General features: G+C 37.7%; 1 protein-coding gene across 5 annotated transcripts in view; it reads left to right on the top strand.

The window, feature by feature from the left end:
• Positions 1 to 19,208, top strand: part of NELL1 (neural EGFL like 1) — a 299,225-nt gene that overhangs the window by 166,368 nt on the left and 113,649 nt on the right. For 3 of the 5 annotated variants that reach the window (XM_069804082.1, XM_069804083.1, XM_069804086.1), the window contains exon 14: positions 11,487 to 11,609. The exons of the other annotated variants lie outside the window; for them this stretch is intronic. In XM_069804082.1, coding sequence (XP_069660183.1) covers positions 11,487 to 11,609 — 123 coding nt within the window. The remainder of the gene's footprint in view (positions 1 to 11,486; positions 11,610 to 19,208) is intronic. 5 annotated transcript variants of the gene reach the window in all.

Here is a 19,208-nt window from a genome sequence, read left to right as displayed (position 1 = left end):
AATTTTTACTTAAGTGATGAAAACGCAAAATGAAGTTGTACTGCCGTTATCCTTTGCTAAGTTAGTTGTGAAGACCTCAGCAATGTACAGCGTATAAATTCTGTTAGATTTATCTTTTTTCTCAGCAGTGGGATCTTCATACTGTGTGGTGTTTTGCTGATATAAGAAGGTATAGTTGCAGCCAAAGGAACTCAGGTTGTGATCTTGTCAGATCTCATAAGACAAGTATGGTCTATTTGTGATCCCTATTATGGTGGAATATCTCCAGGGAAAAACTTAGGTGCCTTAGTAGATGAAGATGCACTAGTTGCCATTTCTGCTTTCAAATAAAAGTTGATTCTGGGCGTTGAGAGTAAATATAATGCTGAAGTTGCACTCTTTGAGGGGTAAAACAATTTGATCACTTCCTTCCATGTAAAAATTCCATAGTATTTTTGTGAGGCCAGAGGAGTAAACTGAAGACTAATACACAGGAATGACATAAAGAACTAGCCTTACTTTTTCACCCCCCCACCCCCCCCTTTTTTTTTTAAGTGCTGAGAACCCATTTGCCCTAGTTAAATGCATTGGGGGAAGTTAGGTTTTCAGCACTCTGAGCGAGCAAACCATTTAGTAATTTAGATGCCTAAATACTGTCTTAGAAGCCAGTTTTTAGACATCCATTTTTAAGAATCTCTGTCAGCATTCACTGGCTTTCTCGGGTGAGCTGCAACTAGGCAGATTTTCCGTTTACTTCAGTAAGAAGCAACAGTCCATCTCTATTCTGTCAAAAGCTTAAAATGTACTGGAGTCTGTCCTTGTTGCAGCATTTGCCTAATTAGAAACTTGTACGTAAAACATAAAGGTGCTAAGTCTGCAGGGAAACCTAATGGCTCGACTCTAACTTTGTAAACAGAAAATGGAGAAAAGTATGCTAAGTCTTCGTGACTTTCATATCACCTGTAATACACGCTCCAACGCTGCAAGCCTTTTCATTGCATCTCTGATAGGTGCAAAGAAATAATACGTGTCCTGTCCTCATTATACTTGAACTCTGCTATAAAACCTTAACTGTGATTTTATGTGTTCTTGTATCAGCAGATTGACACATCTGTCACACATGCAGGTTCATTTAGAAACAATTCCACCTTACTATATTGCAATAGCACTAATAGACTTCTGTGCAAGTTTGAAATGGGGTATGTATTGCTTTTTGTTTGTTTGTTTGGGTTTTTTTATGTGGAAGTTAAAGCATCACAGAGTGCTGAAATCTGAAACTCTTTTGAACTTGTATCACCAATAGAAGTTTGTCAAGCCGTGATGAAATGCTGGCTAAAAATGGCATCCAAACGTCTATTTCATACTTTTTGTATTAGGAATTTTGAGATTTCTGCAAAATAAAGCTTGCAGCTATCATTGAACTAAAAATGCCTGAAAGATGAGGTTCTGATATCAACTTCATAAAATATGCAGCTTTCACAATTTTATGGATAAAAAGCAGCCTGTCCTTGTAGATTAAGTTATATTGCTATATAAATAAATCAGTATTGCTTTAGGGTTTCTTTTCCGACACGATGCAGGTACTTGGACCATATTCAGCTTTTAACAACACAGGCAAAATAAAACTGTATCTTAAGATGTAAAGGTGACAGGCATCTCTCCTGAAAACTGTAAATTAGGCAGTGGCAACTGCTAGACAAAGTCCTCCTTTTGCAGATTGTGTCATTGCATGCAATTTCTTTATTTTCCTAAGTGAATGTCCTATGATTTAGAGAAGCTGAGAACTTCATAGAACTGGTGGGGGTTTTTTTGTTTGTTTTGTTTGTTTGTTTGTTTTTTACACCATACCTCTATCAATGTTAATATCACTGCTCCGGTCTAGCTGGAACTGAGTAGTTGCTGTCTTTCAGTGTGGTACATCCCATTGAATTCAAGGCTTTATTTGCTCTCTGTGTGAAATTCTCTGCTTTGTAACTACGTCAAGAAAAGCAATAACTACTTAGAGAAAGTTGGAATAACTAGTGGCTTACAAATATACAAATCAATATACACGATCAAGGTGCTTCATAAAAGTCCAATGCCTTGATGCTTAACTGGTTTGTGGAAAAGATAGGGATTGTATTAGAAATTTAATATCCCATAATAATAATCAAGATTATTGAATCTCTGGATCATTGTGGGGGGGGGAGTGAGTGAGTGAGTGAGTGGCTGCATGGTGCTCAGCTGCTGGCTGGGGTTAAACCACGACACCGTACTTTCTTGTTTTCTTTTTTAGTATTGCATTCAGAAAACAGTAAAACCAAATGTCTGTCTTCCCACTTCCTAACAAATAGTATATAGGCATTTAAGATATATGTGCAAATATGCGTGTGCTAGCATGAGATGCACTCCTTTTTTCTTCTCCTCTTGCAGAAAACAAATGCAACGTTACCGTCAGCAAGGCTACCTATTATTCATCTTGATTTAGCAAAAAAGAAACCTTTTTATTGTAACGATTTTGAATTTCCTATCACTGCGCAGTGAGTTCATCTGATGGAAATTCAAATGGGTACTATTGGTAGTTGTTTTTATAAAGAAGTGAGGCAGAATAGAGGGTCAGAGTATAAGGTACCTTTCCCTTGGGTAAAAAAAAAAGAAAAGAAAATGAAGATAGGTATATATACAAATGCTCTAAATAACCGATTAGCATTCAGAGAAGAGATACTGGAATTATTGCAGATAGTTCTCCGAAAATGTTAGCTCACTGCTCAGCTGTGGTCAAAGATGAGCAGAATAGTGAGATCCTTTGGGAAAGGCATTGAGAACAAAATGAAAAATATTATTATGCTATTGTACGAATCGATGATGTTCTGGTGTCTTGAATCCTGTGTGCACTTCTGGTCTGTCCATGTCAAAAACTGAGGGGATGACACGGAGACCTTCAATGCAAGAGGGGACGTGGCAGAGCAGAACTCCTTTAGATCGTAGAACTGGATACATCGTATGCGTGCTTGCGCACATGCTCTTTAGGATGCTTATGATGTGAATAGCTGCCAGCAAAAGATCTTGTGTTGATATAAAAGAAAATTTCAAGTGTATCTGATATTTTATTAATTTCAAACAGAACCTGACTTTTGCTTTTATCTTTGGGTTTATTCACATAATTTAGAGTTTAATATGAAAAATGGATTTAACAGGACTGAGTGAAGGTGAAGACTGAAAGTGTAAACCGAACTGAATACTAAGGAGGGTAGATCATCATCCAAACTTAATAGCAAACACTTCTTCCTTGACTATTCAAAAATAGTTTCAACTCAATACGCTTTAGGTTTCTGTATGTTAAATTAAGGTAGGCGTAAAAGGGAAAACAAAAGCTCCTTATGAAAAACACTGGCTCATGAAATATTTTGTGTACCACAACTGTTTCTGGAAAAATTTATGTCCTCTTCTTTTATAGTATAACTTCTTGTCATCCACGGTTGTTCTTATTTCTGTCCATATATCTAACAAGAGTGGAACTTATGGGATTCATAGGAATAAGGATCATTAGTAAGGTCAATTTTTTGGCAATAAATAATGAAGTCTCTATATATCCTGTTAGTTATGATACATATTAAGTGGACGAATAAGATTACATTGGTTTTGTTTATCATCTTCTAATACATGACTACAAAGAAGATTTCATCGTGGTGTGAAAATCGAAACTGAACCAACTGATAATTAAAGTTGAAATTGAATCACTGAGAGTAATCTCAGGGATTCTTTCTAAATACCAGTTTAGGAACATGAATCTTATTACTTTGTTACATTGCTTTCTAGACAGTTCTAGGCAGATCAGTTGATTAGAATGAACAAATAGAATAAAAAGAATAAGCATGGCTTACATTAGTAGTTAGTTTTATAGACTTGATTGTAGATAGGTGAATGTGACCAAAATCTAACCAGGTGCCAGAAAGCCAAAGAAAGAATTTTAGTTTATAATTGAAAAGGAAACATTCAAGAGGTTTTATTCCAAGACAACTGCATGCACATTCAGAATTTTATGTTCAAATTAAATCCCACTATTTCTTCCTAATTACTCAAGAGTAGCATGTGTCTACTCTTTTAGAATGTAGTCTAAATAATTTCGTGTTTAACACCAGAAGCTGTTTGTTGTGTCGTAAATTACAATAGCATTTTAGTTTCTTATTAAAAGAATGGCAAATCTGATATTTCTGCCAGTATTTTTATGTTTAACTGCTCATAAGGATAAAGTTGCAGCAGATCCTTATGTCAAGGATCAGCGGGGCTTTTCTGTTCCGTGCCCTGTTCCTTCTTCCTGTTTCCTTGTGGAAATGGACAGGGTGGTCTTGGATGACTGAAGTTCAGAATGGGCATAGATAAGCTTTACTTGTTTTCTTTAATTCTCATGAGTAGGGGAAAATACAGATTTCCTCCCCCGGTCCCCGGGTTGTCTGGATTCACAATTAGCGATTATCTTTCACCAGCTTACCATCTGCAATGTAATTTCTTGTTTGATGTATGCATCTTGTTTCTAATTGCCCTGGTTTTCTGGTGGAGATTCTTCCTGTGTGTTCAGAATAATGCTTCCTTTTATTCAGTCTCTTTAAAAGCTATGCCTTTTGTTTCATCAGAACTGCTTATGAGCTGAAATCCTGATTCCACTAAGTCCACAATTCTTCCTAAATTCAATTCTTTAATTTCTCATTTTTAAAGCCTTAATTGTTACATAGACATCTGAATCCTAATGCCATGCAACAAAGTATTGCTTCTTTTTAAAAGTATTTGGAGAGATGGCTTTCTCCTTTCCGAGTTTTCAAAGGCCATTGCTTAACTGTCGCCATATAGCTAATTAATTTTACATTGAGGTATGTATTCTATACAAATGGCCTCTGTATTAATAGACAGTGGTAGCATCTGATGACCTTGCTATTCCAGAAGTGAGTTGTCTCTCTATTGTAAATCTCTTGCTGTACAGAAATGTTTGCTGCATTTGTGGTTACGTACCCCAGAAGCAGACTGTCGTCTCAACAATTTAGAGAACGACTTAGATTTCCTTTCAATGTTGTAGAAATAAGAATAAATAGAAATAGTCAGAATCTTTGCACAATATTTTCCAAAGATGAATGTTTTATTATTAAAGTATGAAGGCTTTGAGGAACAAATAGAAGAAGATCCTTACAATAAGAAAATTGTTTCCATCTTGTAAGCAAGTTTAAATTGGGGCCTTTTCTTGTAATAAGAAGTGAGAGTAGCTATGGTGAAAGACCATTCAATGGGCTATGTCTCCAGTAATTGCATTCCAGTGTCGGTCCTTTTTTTGAAGAGCATCCTTATTTCAAGAAAATAAAGATAAAAAGGTCGCCACTCTTGCTGAAAAATAAATCCTGTGTCAAATGTACCTTTTAGAAATTATAAATTTGAAATCCATTATGGTCTTTTGAACAGTGCAAGGGAAAGCTATCCTGCTGTTACAGTTCATTATGACTCTTGACCAAAAGGTTCTTAGCTTTACTGTGTGTTGCTTGCTATATATTTTTAGATCTATGGTTCTAATTTTCTATTAAATATTTTAGACAAAGTGTACAACAATACAAACACTTGAGTTATTCCAGGCATGTACAGAAGAGGAAAAAAAAAAAAAAGAGAAAGTTAAAGCCACGTAGAACCTGCCTTTAGACTGCATACAAATCCAGAAAGTCTAATGGTGTTGTCTCTTTCAGCATGGGAAAGCAGAAGCGTCTTAGAAATTCTGTACTACTTCTGAAAAATGCATTTAAAAAAATATACACGCAAAATATAAGCAACGGCCATCTTCCTCTTGTATGATGAATAGGAAAAGATTTTATTGAAAAGGTCTCTTTAGTAAAAATGTGGATATTTATAATACCCCCAAATGCCATTTTTTATTACCGACAGTTCTTCTGGTGCTAATTGTCAGAGCTGCCTAGAACCTTTCACAAACGCTACATTTCATGTACATATGAATGGAGAAAATATGTTATTTCCCTATAACTGTTTATTTATGCGTTTAGGTATTTATGCATCTGTATTTATAAATACATGACAAGTAAATGCTTTTTTACCTTGCGTGTGTTCTGAATTATTTTTATTTGGTTGTTTTCACTTGCAAACAGTTTCACAATGTGGTGTGGGTGGCTTTACGCAGAATACATTACCTCAGGCAGACAAAATCTTTGTATGGCACCCTCCTCCCTGCCCCCAGTGCTTTTCCTACTGCATTCTTCCAGTTCAGTTTAGCCCAGAACAGAAGGTATTTTTCAAATATCACACCACAAAAGTAGTTATGCGATTCCTCAGTAAGATTAAGCTAGAAAAATGGGGATATGGAAGATTTGACAGAAACACGGATGCTTGAAGGTTGCTGACTTTTTTGTCCTTGTTTAAATATTCCTATTTATACCTCTCACTGAAGCGACCAACCATCAGCAGGGTTACGTATTAATGGTGGAGCAGCCGGAATGCTTGCTCATTTGAGGTGTGCAGGAGCTGCTACAACCTGCAGGTGCTTTAACTTCATGAGCCTAAATAGGTACCTGTGTTTTGAAGAAAGCTAAAGGTCTGTTTAAAATGTAAGCAAGTGGCTTCACAGCTGAAATGCATTGTGATTGATTATTCTGCTGTTGCTGAAGGTGCAGCTAATACAGCTATTAGCGGAGGCTTGACCTTTTATAGTGAATGTGCTTTTGGGAGGTGTGGAGTTGAGTTGTGTTTCTGGTCTTCTGCTGCCTCAGGTATTATTCAACTGTCGTTTTTTCCATATGTGTACAGTAGATGTTGGCTGCTGATGTTGCAGATGTTGATGTGGTGTGCTGTGCTGTTTGCTTGGTTGGGGTCCATCTGCCTCAAGCGTGCACACCAGTACAGTGGGTGGAGTGTGGTCACAGCTCTCTCCATGGCAGTCTGGTAATTGGGCTTATTTCAGCAGTTTCTTATTTATTTCACGTTATTGAGACTTTAAGAGGAAATGGTCCGTGTTTTCCCATTGTACTGTAACTAGTTTATTCCCTGGGATTTCAGGAAAAAGGAGATATTGTGTGTGCCCCAATATCAATGTGCTTACAGACCAGCCTGTGTTTTGCTATAAGGTGGTTTTCTGTGATTTGTAGGACACATTGGTGCTTCTTATAATAGGATGTGCAACTAACCATCTACTTGAAACTATTTTCTGGTGAATTAACTTTGCTTTTTATGTGATTGTTATCTCTGTAAGGCCATGTAATATTGAAATGAATTCTGTCAGACAGCTCCTGCGTGTTCTAATCATCAAGATAAACTTATTTTTATTAGGTTGCCTGTGAACAAAGCAGAGATAACTGTGACACTTATCTTCAACCACTGCGCACGTGCTGTCATGTAACACTACCCGTGTGTAAGCATCAGTGTCCCCAGACCTGTAGTGCTGTCAGGGTGGACTTCTGTTCAAGTCGATGCAATTTCAGTTGCCTGAGGCAAGCAGATAACCAGGCTTGACCTCCCAGTCACAGCTTTTTCAAATAGAAGTTTTCTGTAGAGATTTTGTCTTAAAGGCCTTAGTTTTTCAAAATGGAAACATTGCTTAATGTTTGCATAGAGGACACCCCCAGTTGGTGTCACGATTCCACAGTCTCATACAACGCAGGTGGCAGAGATACGTTTCTGTAAAAGGATAACTAATTTCTTACCAGTGGGCTTTCAAGGGCTTTTGGTGGCAGATGGCCACCCTCAAATAAAGGCTGAGGAAAGAATGAACTTCATAGTCATTGCTTCACAAGCTGGCCTGGTTCAGGTGTGAACTCAGGAAATAAGATACTCCTGAGGATTTTGGAAAAGTTCGTGAAAGCTTTTGGAAATTCTCAAAGGTTTTTATCCAGAAGGAAAATGTTAGGTTTGAACGTGTAGTTTGCTGGCTTTAGCTGTTGCGTGGTGGCTAGGAAACAGGGACAGGTGAGCTGAAGCTTCAGAGGTGATGTGTCCTTTCATACCTCATCTCTGCTTGCGAGAAAAATAAATTAAGTAGAAGGTAAACCAGCAGTTGATATTTGATTCTTCCTTTTTTGCAATAGAAGATTCATAGCCTTTAATTTTCTGTAAAATCTTTAGTATTTGAGGATTTCAGAAGAACGACAAGTACTAGGGGGGAAAAAAAAAAAAGAGTCTTGTAACATCCTCATTTTATAGAGGGCAACAGAGGCACGAAAAAGCAACTGATTTCTCGGCTTTACCGCAGACAAAGCACAGAGAAGAGGTGGCAATAACCAGGATCCCTGACTAACAGAAACACTAAGGCTGAAGATAATTTATAGAGATTTCGTAAACAAACTAACTTGTCTGTAAGCAAAGAATGGTGCTGCTGTTGTAACTGTTCTGAAATGGTACTTGTTTCTTGAAATGGATATTAATAGTCCAGGGGAATGAGTGTTGGGTCAGGGAATTGCACCCTACAGTTCTGTCCTTCTCAGTAAACCTGCCAGTTCTCTTTGTCTTTGATCATAAACTCCTTTTGTGCATATTATATACCAAATAGAAGTCGCAGAGAGATGGATGATTTGAGTCAAACTTAATGATGACAGTTTCATTCCTGAGCATGGCAGCATATTTATTTATATCTACATACATAAATATCTGTGTATAAAAAAAATTAAAAATTACTTTTGTTTTTGTCTTTGAGAGTCCCCTTTCTTGTGCTTCTCATTTTCAGCTGAAAGGGAAATTGTCAAAATAAGATACGAGTTTGAGATTTTTGTCTCGCTTTCCCCTCTTTGGTGCTTTGGAATGATACTGTTTGTGACTCCTTTCACTTGTTTCACAGCGTCCTTCTCTTCCAATCTTTGATTGTTGTCTAGTCAGGTAGTATTTACTATAACATTAAAGCAAAAGCAGGTTCTGTTTGATGTACTTGAATGGGGGATTTTGGAAAGCGATGTGTGCAAGAAAGCCGTGTTCTTTGCAAATTAGTCATAATCTCTTCTGATTTTAAACAAAACGTGAGCCCGCTTTCCACGCTCGCTTCCCAATGCGAACACCAAGTGCTCCAAAGGATGATCTCTTCTGAGGGAGAAGGAAACCCAAGATAACTCACTACTGACAGAATCTTAAGGATTTTTCCATCCGGACTAAAAGATTTTTGTACCTTGACAGAAAATCAATGCTTTCTCATTCTTATTAGGCCTGTAGCAACATCATCTATAGACATCTCTACACCAGGGAAAACTTCATTTGAAGTTCCCATCGTTGCAGCCATATTGCTGCTAAAAAATCTTGGGATTCCTCATGCAGACGAGGTTCCCTTAGTCCTTCTTGTGCTAGCAGCATCAGGATGTCTCGTGAAGGGCAGGTTCCCATGGTCAGATTTGGTGCTAACTGTTCAAATTATATCAGCTCAGAAGAACCTGACCTCTGCTTTAAGTACGGCTGTGGGAAAGCAGCTTTGTCAGTGCTAAATCTTTCAAATTGCCAGCATCTGTACATCTGCAGGAGTGGTAAATACAATGATTTACATTACCAAAGTCCTAGAACAACATGGCAGAGTATAATCTCTGGTGTATTTTGGCAAACCACGTTTGTTACCACTGGGAAATCTTCTGTTTATACTTGAAGTGCCGAGAAGGTAATTGACTAATTTTGGCAATTGTTTGAGTAGGAATGTTCTTGTGTGTACACGAGCCTATCGCAAAGGCATTCTCGTTATAGTTTGAATACAAACACATGAAAGCTAATGGCAATAACTAATAAAAGTAGTAAGAGGAGGGAGAGATTATGGGAGAGGGCGTCTCTTAAAAGAAAGCATCGTTCAACTGCCTGCTGAGCACTTCCCTGGAGGGTGGCTCGATACTTTTTTGTGGCTGACCCAGCAGCGTGAGCACCGTGAGACCAGGGTGGCAAGAATCAGGCTGTGGTACAGTTTCTTAAAAGATGAAGGAGAGAACAGGCGGTCCTTGAAGAAGCCTGGCATTCAGAATATGTTAGGCTTCTGAAAATTGGCAAGGAGCTGAAGTAAATTACCAAGCAGAGCTAGGGACCAACGTAAACTAACAAGTATAAATGTAAGCCTGAATTTATCGGCTAAAGCCAGGCACATTTGTGTGAGAGTTTCTTGCTAAAAGCGAAGAGTGAGCGAGTGATACATCGCTTTGATGCTCTTTAAAAGAAAATGGTTGCAATCCATATCATTTTGCTGTCAAATGTATTTGAAAAATAGGAAATGTATGTTGGATATATGTTCTGCAAACAGTTATCCACAGTATTCCAGAAGTATGTGGTTTGAAGGGTTCCTTGGAACCCACCATTCAAATCTAAATGTGTCCTGAGTTATCTTGAAATTGGCTGCCATTCTGTACTATGGCAAAGTGAAGACATTGCAGAGGTTAACTTTAGCCTGGCGAAGCCTTTGATCCTGTTGCTCTCAATGGAGAGGCTCTTCCAAAGGTCTGAATTCAGAGTCTGTAAAAATGAGCCTTTTTCTTGTGTTTTAGAGGCACTACCTTTCTCTGTGGTCTATAGAAGGCTAAATTTAGTCCGTAGTCCTTTGAACCCCTCTTATTCACTGGTGTATTTAAGCAAATCCTTAATTCCAGAAATGCATACTTTTAGCTCTCAGCGTATGGATACTAGCCCGATGAGTGCAGTTGCATAAATTAAGACTACCAAGAAGGGTTCCACATTCTGATTTTTTTATTATGTCTGTTGTCCTTTGTATGGTTTTAAGAAATTTCCTTGCATCCTCCTGATTCCACTGAGCAAAACTGTAAATCCACAGTGCAAAAGCGTAGACTCTTCAGGTGTTCTTTTTGCAATCCTACTGCATGAGGGAAGCTCCTGGTAATTGCAGGAAGAAGCGAGAAACTTCAGGGTCAGGTAGCTCACCACCTCTAACTGATGCTTTACTAGAACAAAATGTAGCAGGAGAGTAAAGTGCAGGAGCTGCAGCAAATTAGGCTCAGTGGCAGCAGTTAGAGTTGCTGGATGAAAGGAAAATATGGCCCATTTGTCTGGGAGCCTCTTTGGGGTTCGATGGCATGAACGGTGCTCTAAAAATGTAAAATGTTATTACATGCTATTAGGGAAGGAGTCAGCTCAGCATGCATTAGAGCAAGTGGTTGTGACAACTGAACTGTGTATTTAAAGGGCATGCTGTTAGGGCCCCTCTTGTGTTCACTTACCTTGTATTTATGCTTATTGCTGTTGGTGATGGACGGTGATGGACGGGTTAGTCTTTGCAGCAGATATTTTTCTGAGATAATCTTCTTCATGTGGTTTTTGTCATAGCCGTACTTTGCCTCCTCGTGGATTCTTTTTTCCCTGCTTTTGGACCTGAATAATTTACTGTCACCACGCACGTGTTGTTGAGTTTTGTAATTGAAGCAGACCCATAGCTGACTCGCACACCAAACTCCCAGCATTCAGCCGTTGTGGCGACCTTGTTATTCCACTTGCTTTTCAAATGCCCCATCATCACACTGAAAAGCTCACTGTCTCTCTTGAATTTTTTTTTCCCCTTTTTTTTTATTCCCTCCCCCCCCTTGTAGAGCATGATGAGTGTGGCAGCGGACAGCATAACTGTGATGAGAATGCAATCTGTACTAACACTGTCAGGGGACATAGCTGCACCTGCAAACCTGGATATGTGGGGAACGGGACCATCTGCCGAGGTAAGTCTGTTACTCTAGAAACACCATGAAAGTGGCAGACTCCATTAATACTTTCTGACAGTCACCTACGTTCTGGTAACTTGTGATGGCTGGATTCTGTCAATGATTTGCTGTAACATCTATCATCTGGCAAATGGAGTATGCATGGAGTTGATGGGAATTGATTTGTGCATAACTTCTCGGCAAGAAGGAAATATTTTTTGGAATGCTAGAAAAAAAGAACTTTTCATTTGCTGTCACCAAGTACTGTCATTTGAGGTAGTATCATTCAGCTTTTAAGTTATGTTCATTGTTTTATAAACTGTGGATGGTATGTGCTATCACCTTTGGCTTTTAAAATTTAATCAGATGCCTTTTAAATTGGGATAATTGTCTTTTATGCTAACATCATATGGTTGTTATTTGACTACTCACACCAGAATAGAGATTTTATTTTTTTAAAACTTTACCTTTAAATGTGTACTTTGACGGCTTCTCAGATATGTAAACAAGAAAAACTGGTAGCCAGCCATGCCTTCTGTGAAGGGGTAGGTCATTTATTTAGGGTGGGGTTTTTTGTTTTTGTTTCAGTAGAGAAAGAGAAGCAAATATCTTGCATAGAGACAGAGGAGGATATTTATTAAATAGTTGGCTTAGTGAGGGCTATGTCATGAAGTACTATTGAGTTGTAACTCGTGTTTATGAATTATTTGTCTCGTAAAAAGCTATTTTTTGTCTTGCCTAGGATTGCGTGCTTTCTGACTTTCTAAACAGAATTGCAGTAATAGAAAACTAACTTTTTTTTTTCTTTCAATGACAACTATTTAAATTGAGGAATGTACTGGGTAAAATATTCTGTACGGTTTGGGGGCATAAGAGGCTGGATATTAATTTTTCAGAATGTTGTAAATTGGCCAAGCAATTCCTTAAAGGAGAAAGAAGATTGATGTCATTCCTGTTTCAAGCTTAAGTTCTTCACCAAGATTAGCCTGTCAACTGCTGAATTAGCATATACCGTCTGACTGCTTTTTGGTATGACTTTCTTTGGGTACTGTCCATCCGAGAGCATCCCTATATTGAAAACTGTAAAATGGTTTGTAAAGATTTAAGAAGGAATACAAAAATGTTATGAAAATGGTGGGCAAGTTAAACCTTCATCTGTCTATATTGAAGGTCAACAGGTGATACTGGCGACAAATTTATTGTAGTATGTTCTCAGTCTTTGATTACAGTAAATGTAAATTGCAGCACAGACAGCTATAGTTTGAGGGAAGTCTGAGTGAACAGCCTGTCTGTGATACCTTTTTTTTTTTTTTCTGAGGGTAATACAACATGACCATCTCTTAATCATATTTCTTTGAAACAGGAATGTTTGGATTAGTTCATAAAAAACATGTTTTCACATTGGTTTTTGTCATTGGCACACCTGGATATTTGGTTTAATGTGCCAAAAACTCAAAGTGAAACTCCTATTGCATATTTATTCGTCTAGTAACGTTGAACTAATGAAATTGCACTGGAGAAATGCAATAATGTTTTTACCCTGAAAGTTCTGTTGACATCCGAGTTGTGGATAAAATATATATTACATATATTTTTTAGTATGCCTTGAATTGCACATGCGAATGTAGTTATAGTTGCTTTTTTGAGATAGATGTACATGGAAATAGAGGAACCAAAGTGCATTCTTATATTCTGACTGGGAAGCATAAATTGAAAAAAACGGAGATTGTAGAAAGGGGTTTGCAGTCTCATAATTATGAAAGTCACTAGGGATAAGAATAATCCGGCACTGCATGGAATAGTTACTACTGCAAACCAGCTAATATTAGAATCGTGCGCATTTCAGTACATAATGAAACACGCAGTGTAAAATAGTAGTCTGAGTTTCTCAGCCTGTGGTCGCTTGAGGTTTTTACAAGTCTGGAGTGCCAATTTAAGAAATGTTCCCGTTCTGCCCATGGTAGCACCAGAAACACCGCTTTTGCCTCTTTTTTTACCAAGTTTAATGGTGGTACCTTATCAGTTACCAGTCACAGCAGTTTCCTTGCGCAAATGCTAGGGTTGGCACAAGGAAAGAGGTGTGAACGTGTCGGGACAACTATAAACAGCTTATGTTGTCTTGTAGTAATATTTTGGGGTTTTATCTTCAGGCAATGTAGATTGGAAAAAAATCGATATAAGCCAAGGTGGTAAGTTTAATGTAGTACCATCTGAAGATATGATAAACATTTCTCCTTGAGTCATCCGTAAGTGCTTTATAAATGTTTACATGTTATAGATGTGCGCATACACAAAACAGTTGTTCCGACTGCTTCCGAAATAACCTATCTCTGCAGTTCAATAAGAAACCTTGCTAATATTGTCCAACAAAACCATAAATAGAAAAATAGTAATTTCATGATGAGAGAAAAGGACTGGCTTTGTGCCTGATTCTACAATCTATTTCAACAATCTATTTTAGCAATGTTGTAAAAAATAAAATCAGAGTAATGTTCCTTTTTGAATTTACTGGATAACCCTGTGATAGACTTTATAATAAAACCAGAATGCTGTTACTTGTATTTTAGAAAAGAAGATGTATGTGTAGTTAAATTAAATTGCATGGTGAACTACTGGTAAACATAATGAAATGACTCTGGCAGGACTTTGTGATGTTTGCGTTTTTTGTGAAAAGTTATGGAGAAATAAAAAGGACAGAAATAATCTGGATATGAATATTATGATTTCTGGGGATTTAGAAATAAAAACAAAAAACAAATGTTGGAGAGGAAAGCAAATATTTTAAAAAAAATCTGTATAATCAGGCTGTCATACTTGAGTAGAAAAATAAATTTCATGCATAAGGAATTGCTTTACTGTAAATGTGGTAGACTAGACTATGTAATTAAGGACTGGATTGTGTCAAACTAGATGTGGAAACTGTCATGAAGGAAGGTGGCGGAAAAGAGCGCAGACCGAGACCAAATGCACTTCTGCATTAAAATAGATACTGCCATAGTTTAAGTGACATAAAAATGGAAAGAGAAGCGGAGATGAACACAGGAAAATCTTTATAAATACGTAGTTACCAATATCTAGACTGCGAGACCGTATAATAGAGACAAATAAGACTTATTTACTATGGATGCTCTCAATTTCACTGTAAGAAGTGGGCTTTAGCACCTCAGAAAGACACTGAAATTTTGGCAATAGATCAGAACAGAATGAGGCTGAGATGAGCTGAAATGACAAGGCAGGACAATGCTGTGCCATCACCATTAGTAAATTTGACAGAATACTGGACCCTGAATCAGATAGATTATATCTTAGGATTTCTTCAGAAAATGAAAAGTAAAATAGGGAGATCTTTGCCGGAAGAAATTACGGCATTAAAGGCAGAGGACAGAGGTATAACTAGTTGAATAGAGATTCTGAATCTACAGATTTGTTAAGTTGCTCTTTTCTCTGAAGGAAACTTTGAAAAAATTCAAAAGAACTAAGAGTGATTTGGGAAATAGAAGAAGTTGTAGGTGGGTAACAGAAGACTCATGCCGTGCCCTTTTACTTGAATTATGTACGTGAAATACAGAATTCATAGGTGAGGGTGCAATAAGGACAATTGGAGCAATTTCACTAAACTTCAGGATAGGATTTAATAGTGCACCATAAAGGCAAGTAATTTAGGGTAGAAGGGAAAGGTAATAAAAAATGGTTTAGCAACTGAGTGTTCTAGTTGTTTTAAAAAAAAAAAAAAAAGGTGTGGTGGGCAAATGACTACCTGGTACAACATGGCACTTTGCAGTGTGCCTGTCAAGATGGACCTTGTAGGAAATCAGTGTTTAGTGGCAGTGGTTAGATGAAAGAAGTTTTATTTTCCTAGGACAGCTAGGTTTATGAATAACCCGTCACCTGTAGACAGGGTTGTGTGTGTGAGAGTAAAGCTCTGTCATGTATAAAATGAGTAAAACTCCCTGTCGTGACTCTAGCTGAAGAACTAGGGATATTGAATGCAGAGACAAATACCATATTTGGACTATAAAGGCTCTTGGTGTGTGGACCGTTGCAGTGTTTCTGCGTGAAATCTTAGCGGGGCTGGAATCTGGGAGGCTGGGAAATGCGTACAGGGAAAACATCGTTCTCTGCTTTTTGCCTTGATAAGTTCTAGTTCCAGTTCCGCTTGGCAGCCTTGCACCACACGCTGTGGATGTGACGTGTTGAAGTGGGATGCGGCGTTTGTTAAAACATCAAGGACCTCGTGCTCCACCATCTACTTTACCGTAGCGAGATGGAAGCTAGAGAATATTTGCTGTGGGACATACAGTCCTACGGTTTAGCAGAAGTTTATTATAGAGCTTGCGCCTTGTACCACAGACTGAAATCAAAGAAAGGAGCTAAGGTATATTGAAACATCAGCAGGTTTCCTAAAATAATTGATGACTTTTGGGATTAAATGCCTTAAAACAAACAAACAAACAAAACCCCACCCATGAGATTTTGTAGGGACTATAGATCTGACTTTTCAGCGCGAACAATGCACAAGTCACCATCAAGGTTTTGTTGCAATCGGTTGTTTTCTTTTGTACAAGGAGACCTACGTGTAGTATGCAAGCCTTGTCCTAGCTCTTGGTATTTTGTTCCAAATGTTTGTTTTAAAGTATAAATTCTGCACATAGAAGTCCTTACATGTTCAGAAAAATAGAAGTAGCCTTGAATATACTCCGGTGGTAAACAGGAGTAATTCTTCTGAAACACAGACAGGGTGTGTTTGTTAATCTTTTTTTTCGTATATCTCTGTAGCGGGCAACGAACAGAAGGCCAGCACTTAAGTGCAAATATTTTTCATTGTACTTCTATATTTTACTTGTGTAGTCTGTCTAACAGGTATATTTAGTGTGCTATTAATATCTCATTTAGTGGTTTCTACTGAAGTGTAGATTTATTAGAATGATTAAATGAGGTGGATTTAGTTACAGTCATAAACCTTAAAACAAATGTGTGAGATATGACTGATGCCTGGGCAGAGAAACATTAGGTATTGTGAAATAAAAATCAAACCAGTGTTTATTCTAATCAGTATTCAGGCTGTAGAATGGTTTATTTCTGCCAGAATAGAGAATATGATTTCTCCCTCCTCCCTCCCCCGTTACATTCTTCTGAAGCATTTCACAGGAGACACTTAAGGGATTACAACTCGGTGTATGGTGGAGTCTTAAAGATGAAAGCCATTCTTTTTCAGTGGCTCAGTTCTTCTGGTGTAATCTGGAAGTCTGCATTAGTTTCTTAATTGTACTGTAGTTCTTTGTATATATTTGCCTTGGAAGGTGTGTTTGGGAGTGCGGTTGTTACTGATGAACTTACTGGCCACTTCATGAATAACACGTTGGGAACCTGATATGAAAATTAACCAGATTTTGAACAGAGACTCTTATCTTTTGGAAGGTAATGGGAATAATCATGTGGAGTCTTTATTCACAATACACTCAGAATGTTTACTGATTACCAGAGTACATCACGGGCTTGAAAATTGCTTCTGTTTGATGTAAATCAGTAAGTTGGCCTATTTTACACTGTTTTAATCAGAAATTGTAATTGGATGGATGTGTTGATTTAACAAATGGCAGTCTCGGAGCTTTCTTTCATTGCAGCTTTCTTCTTTGTTTCCAAGCAGGTATTTCTTTTTTAAAGTAATTCTTAGTCTGAAATATATTTAATAATCTGAAAGACGTGCCCATGAAGGAAATTGTCTGTCTTCCAATGTGTAGGCAGTATAGTGATGGTGTAGTAAACAGATGACTAAAGACAAAGAAATTTTCATCTGTTAGGAAATTTCACCTGCTATGAAAAATACTCAAGAGTATTTTTGGTAAGAGCTCAAGAAGGGAAAAAAACCAAACCCAGCCTGTGGTTATTTCTGTGCTGGGTTGTCTGCTTTTTGTGTCCCTTTTACATTGACATCAGCAATGCTAAGGTAGATTAACTTTAAATGCCAGCAATGTGAGACAGTCAGATGTGCTGATATCTTGATATTAAAGCATATCAGATCACTGTAAGGTGACTAACTGCCACTTAGGTTTATGTTTTTTGCATGTATGTGTGTCTGTTGGAGGTGGAGTTGAAAGTCTTTATGGAGCATTGGAGTACGTTATGAATAATATGTAGGCCGAGACTAAAGTGGAAAGGTACAAACATGTCTTTCCCTATGGCCTTCGATTTTTGTAGCTGTAAGGCTTTGAATGGTTGATGTGCCTTATCATGGCTTTAATTGCTGTTTTGGTGTAATAGTCACAAATCTCAAGAAAGAAGATGGGAGTTTTGACTCATGCTGAGATTCTCATCTTCATTCTTCACAGTCTTGAGCTTTGTGTAGTTTTTTTATACCTAATGCATAGTGAATAAATCGCTGCAAAAGCAGATAAGTGCATTCGCATGCATTTTGGTGTCACTTGGCACATGTGGAAAATGCCACGGCAAATGTAAGATGCTGGATAGTCACACTTTTTGGGTGAAGCGTTCTAGATGTAACCGATTTAATAATTTTAACCCCATACAGTTACGCAACAGCGCAATTAGAATTCTTACAGATTTTTCATTCTAAAACTAGCATGGTTGGAGTCAGAATCAAGACAGTATGATTGAAACCACTAAATTTTCAATAATACTGAAGTTTTAATGTAAGAATATTTGTATTTTTGTTCATGATTAGATAGTTATCAAGTTTGTATGTTTGTTATAATTGCTATGTTAGTGTCTGGATTTTGAGTTATAGAAAATCCCTTTGTAAATTATTTGCCACATACTTTTTAAGGTCCTTCACTGCAAATGTTGTTCTTGGTTTGGTTTGGGACTCTGATTTAAAACAATTTTGATGAAATTAAGGTGATTTATGATAATTTTTTCTTGCCCGTAGAACATCGTCACCTAAATTTAGTCGTGCGAGATGTTGAAATTCAGGCGTAATTAGTTTTGTATTAAGAGCTAAGCTATACATATCCACCACTATGCAGTTCCATTTTACAGCCTCACTGAGGGCACAGTATTTCCTGCTGATTGGATCCTGTTCTGTGTGTGAGATTGTTCGAGGTGATTTAGAATGCACATCAGTTATGGAAATAGATGATTTAAAAACCATGTCTAATGTAACTTGTCAGAATCCAGATCCTGATCTGTTTGCTGTCATAGATTGTCTCCCCGCACTAGATTTATAGCTAATTTAAAAAGAGTGTAGTGCTGATTCATGCTTGCTGAAGAAATGGTCCAGTCCAGAGCAACTGTTTTATCTGCATAAAAGGAAAGAAACACTGTAGTTACCTGAAATATTTTAAAGCTTCATCTAACAGGTTCTTCTGCTCATATAAGTAAGTCTAAAGAGCTCATCAGACCTACTCGTGAATGTTTATGAGGGTTCCTAGGTTCAGATTCTGAATCAGAGATTCTCTCGTGGACTCAGTTGCTTATTGTGTCCTATTGCTTTGGTTTACATTTGTTTGTTTAGAATCAGCAGTTCCCTCTAGGATCGTGGTCCTATATGGCATGTACAAAGGAATTACAAAGTGTGGTGGGTTGACCCTGGCTAGACACCAGGTGCCCACCAAAGCTGCTCTATCACTCCTCCTCCTCAGCTGGACAGGGGAGAGAAAA

The sequence above is a fragment of the Haliaeetus albicilla genome, chromosome 16, assembly GCF_947461875.1.
Source record: "Haliaeetus albicilla chromosome 16, bHalAlb1.1, whole genome shotgun sequence".
NCBI lineage: Eukaryota > Metazoa > Chordata > Aves > Accipitriformes > Accipitridae > Haliaeetus > Haliaeetus albicilla.
Note: the sequence above shows the minus strand (reverse complement) of the source record. Positions and strands in the feature narration are given on the sequence as shown.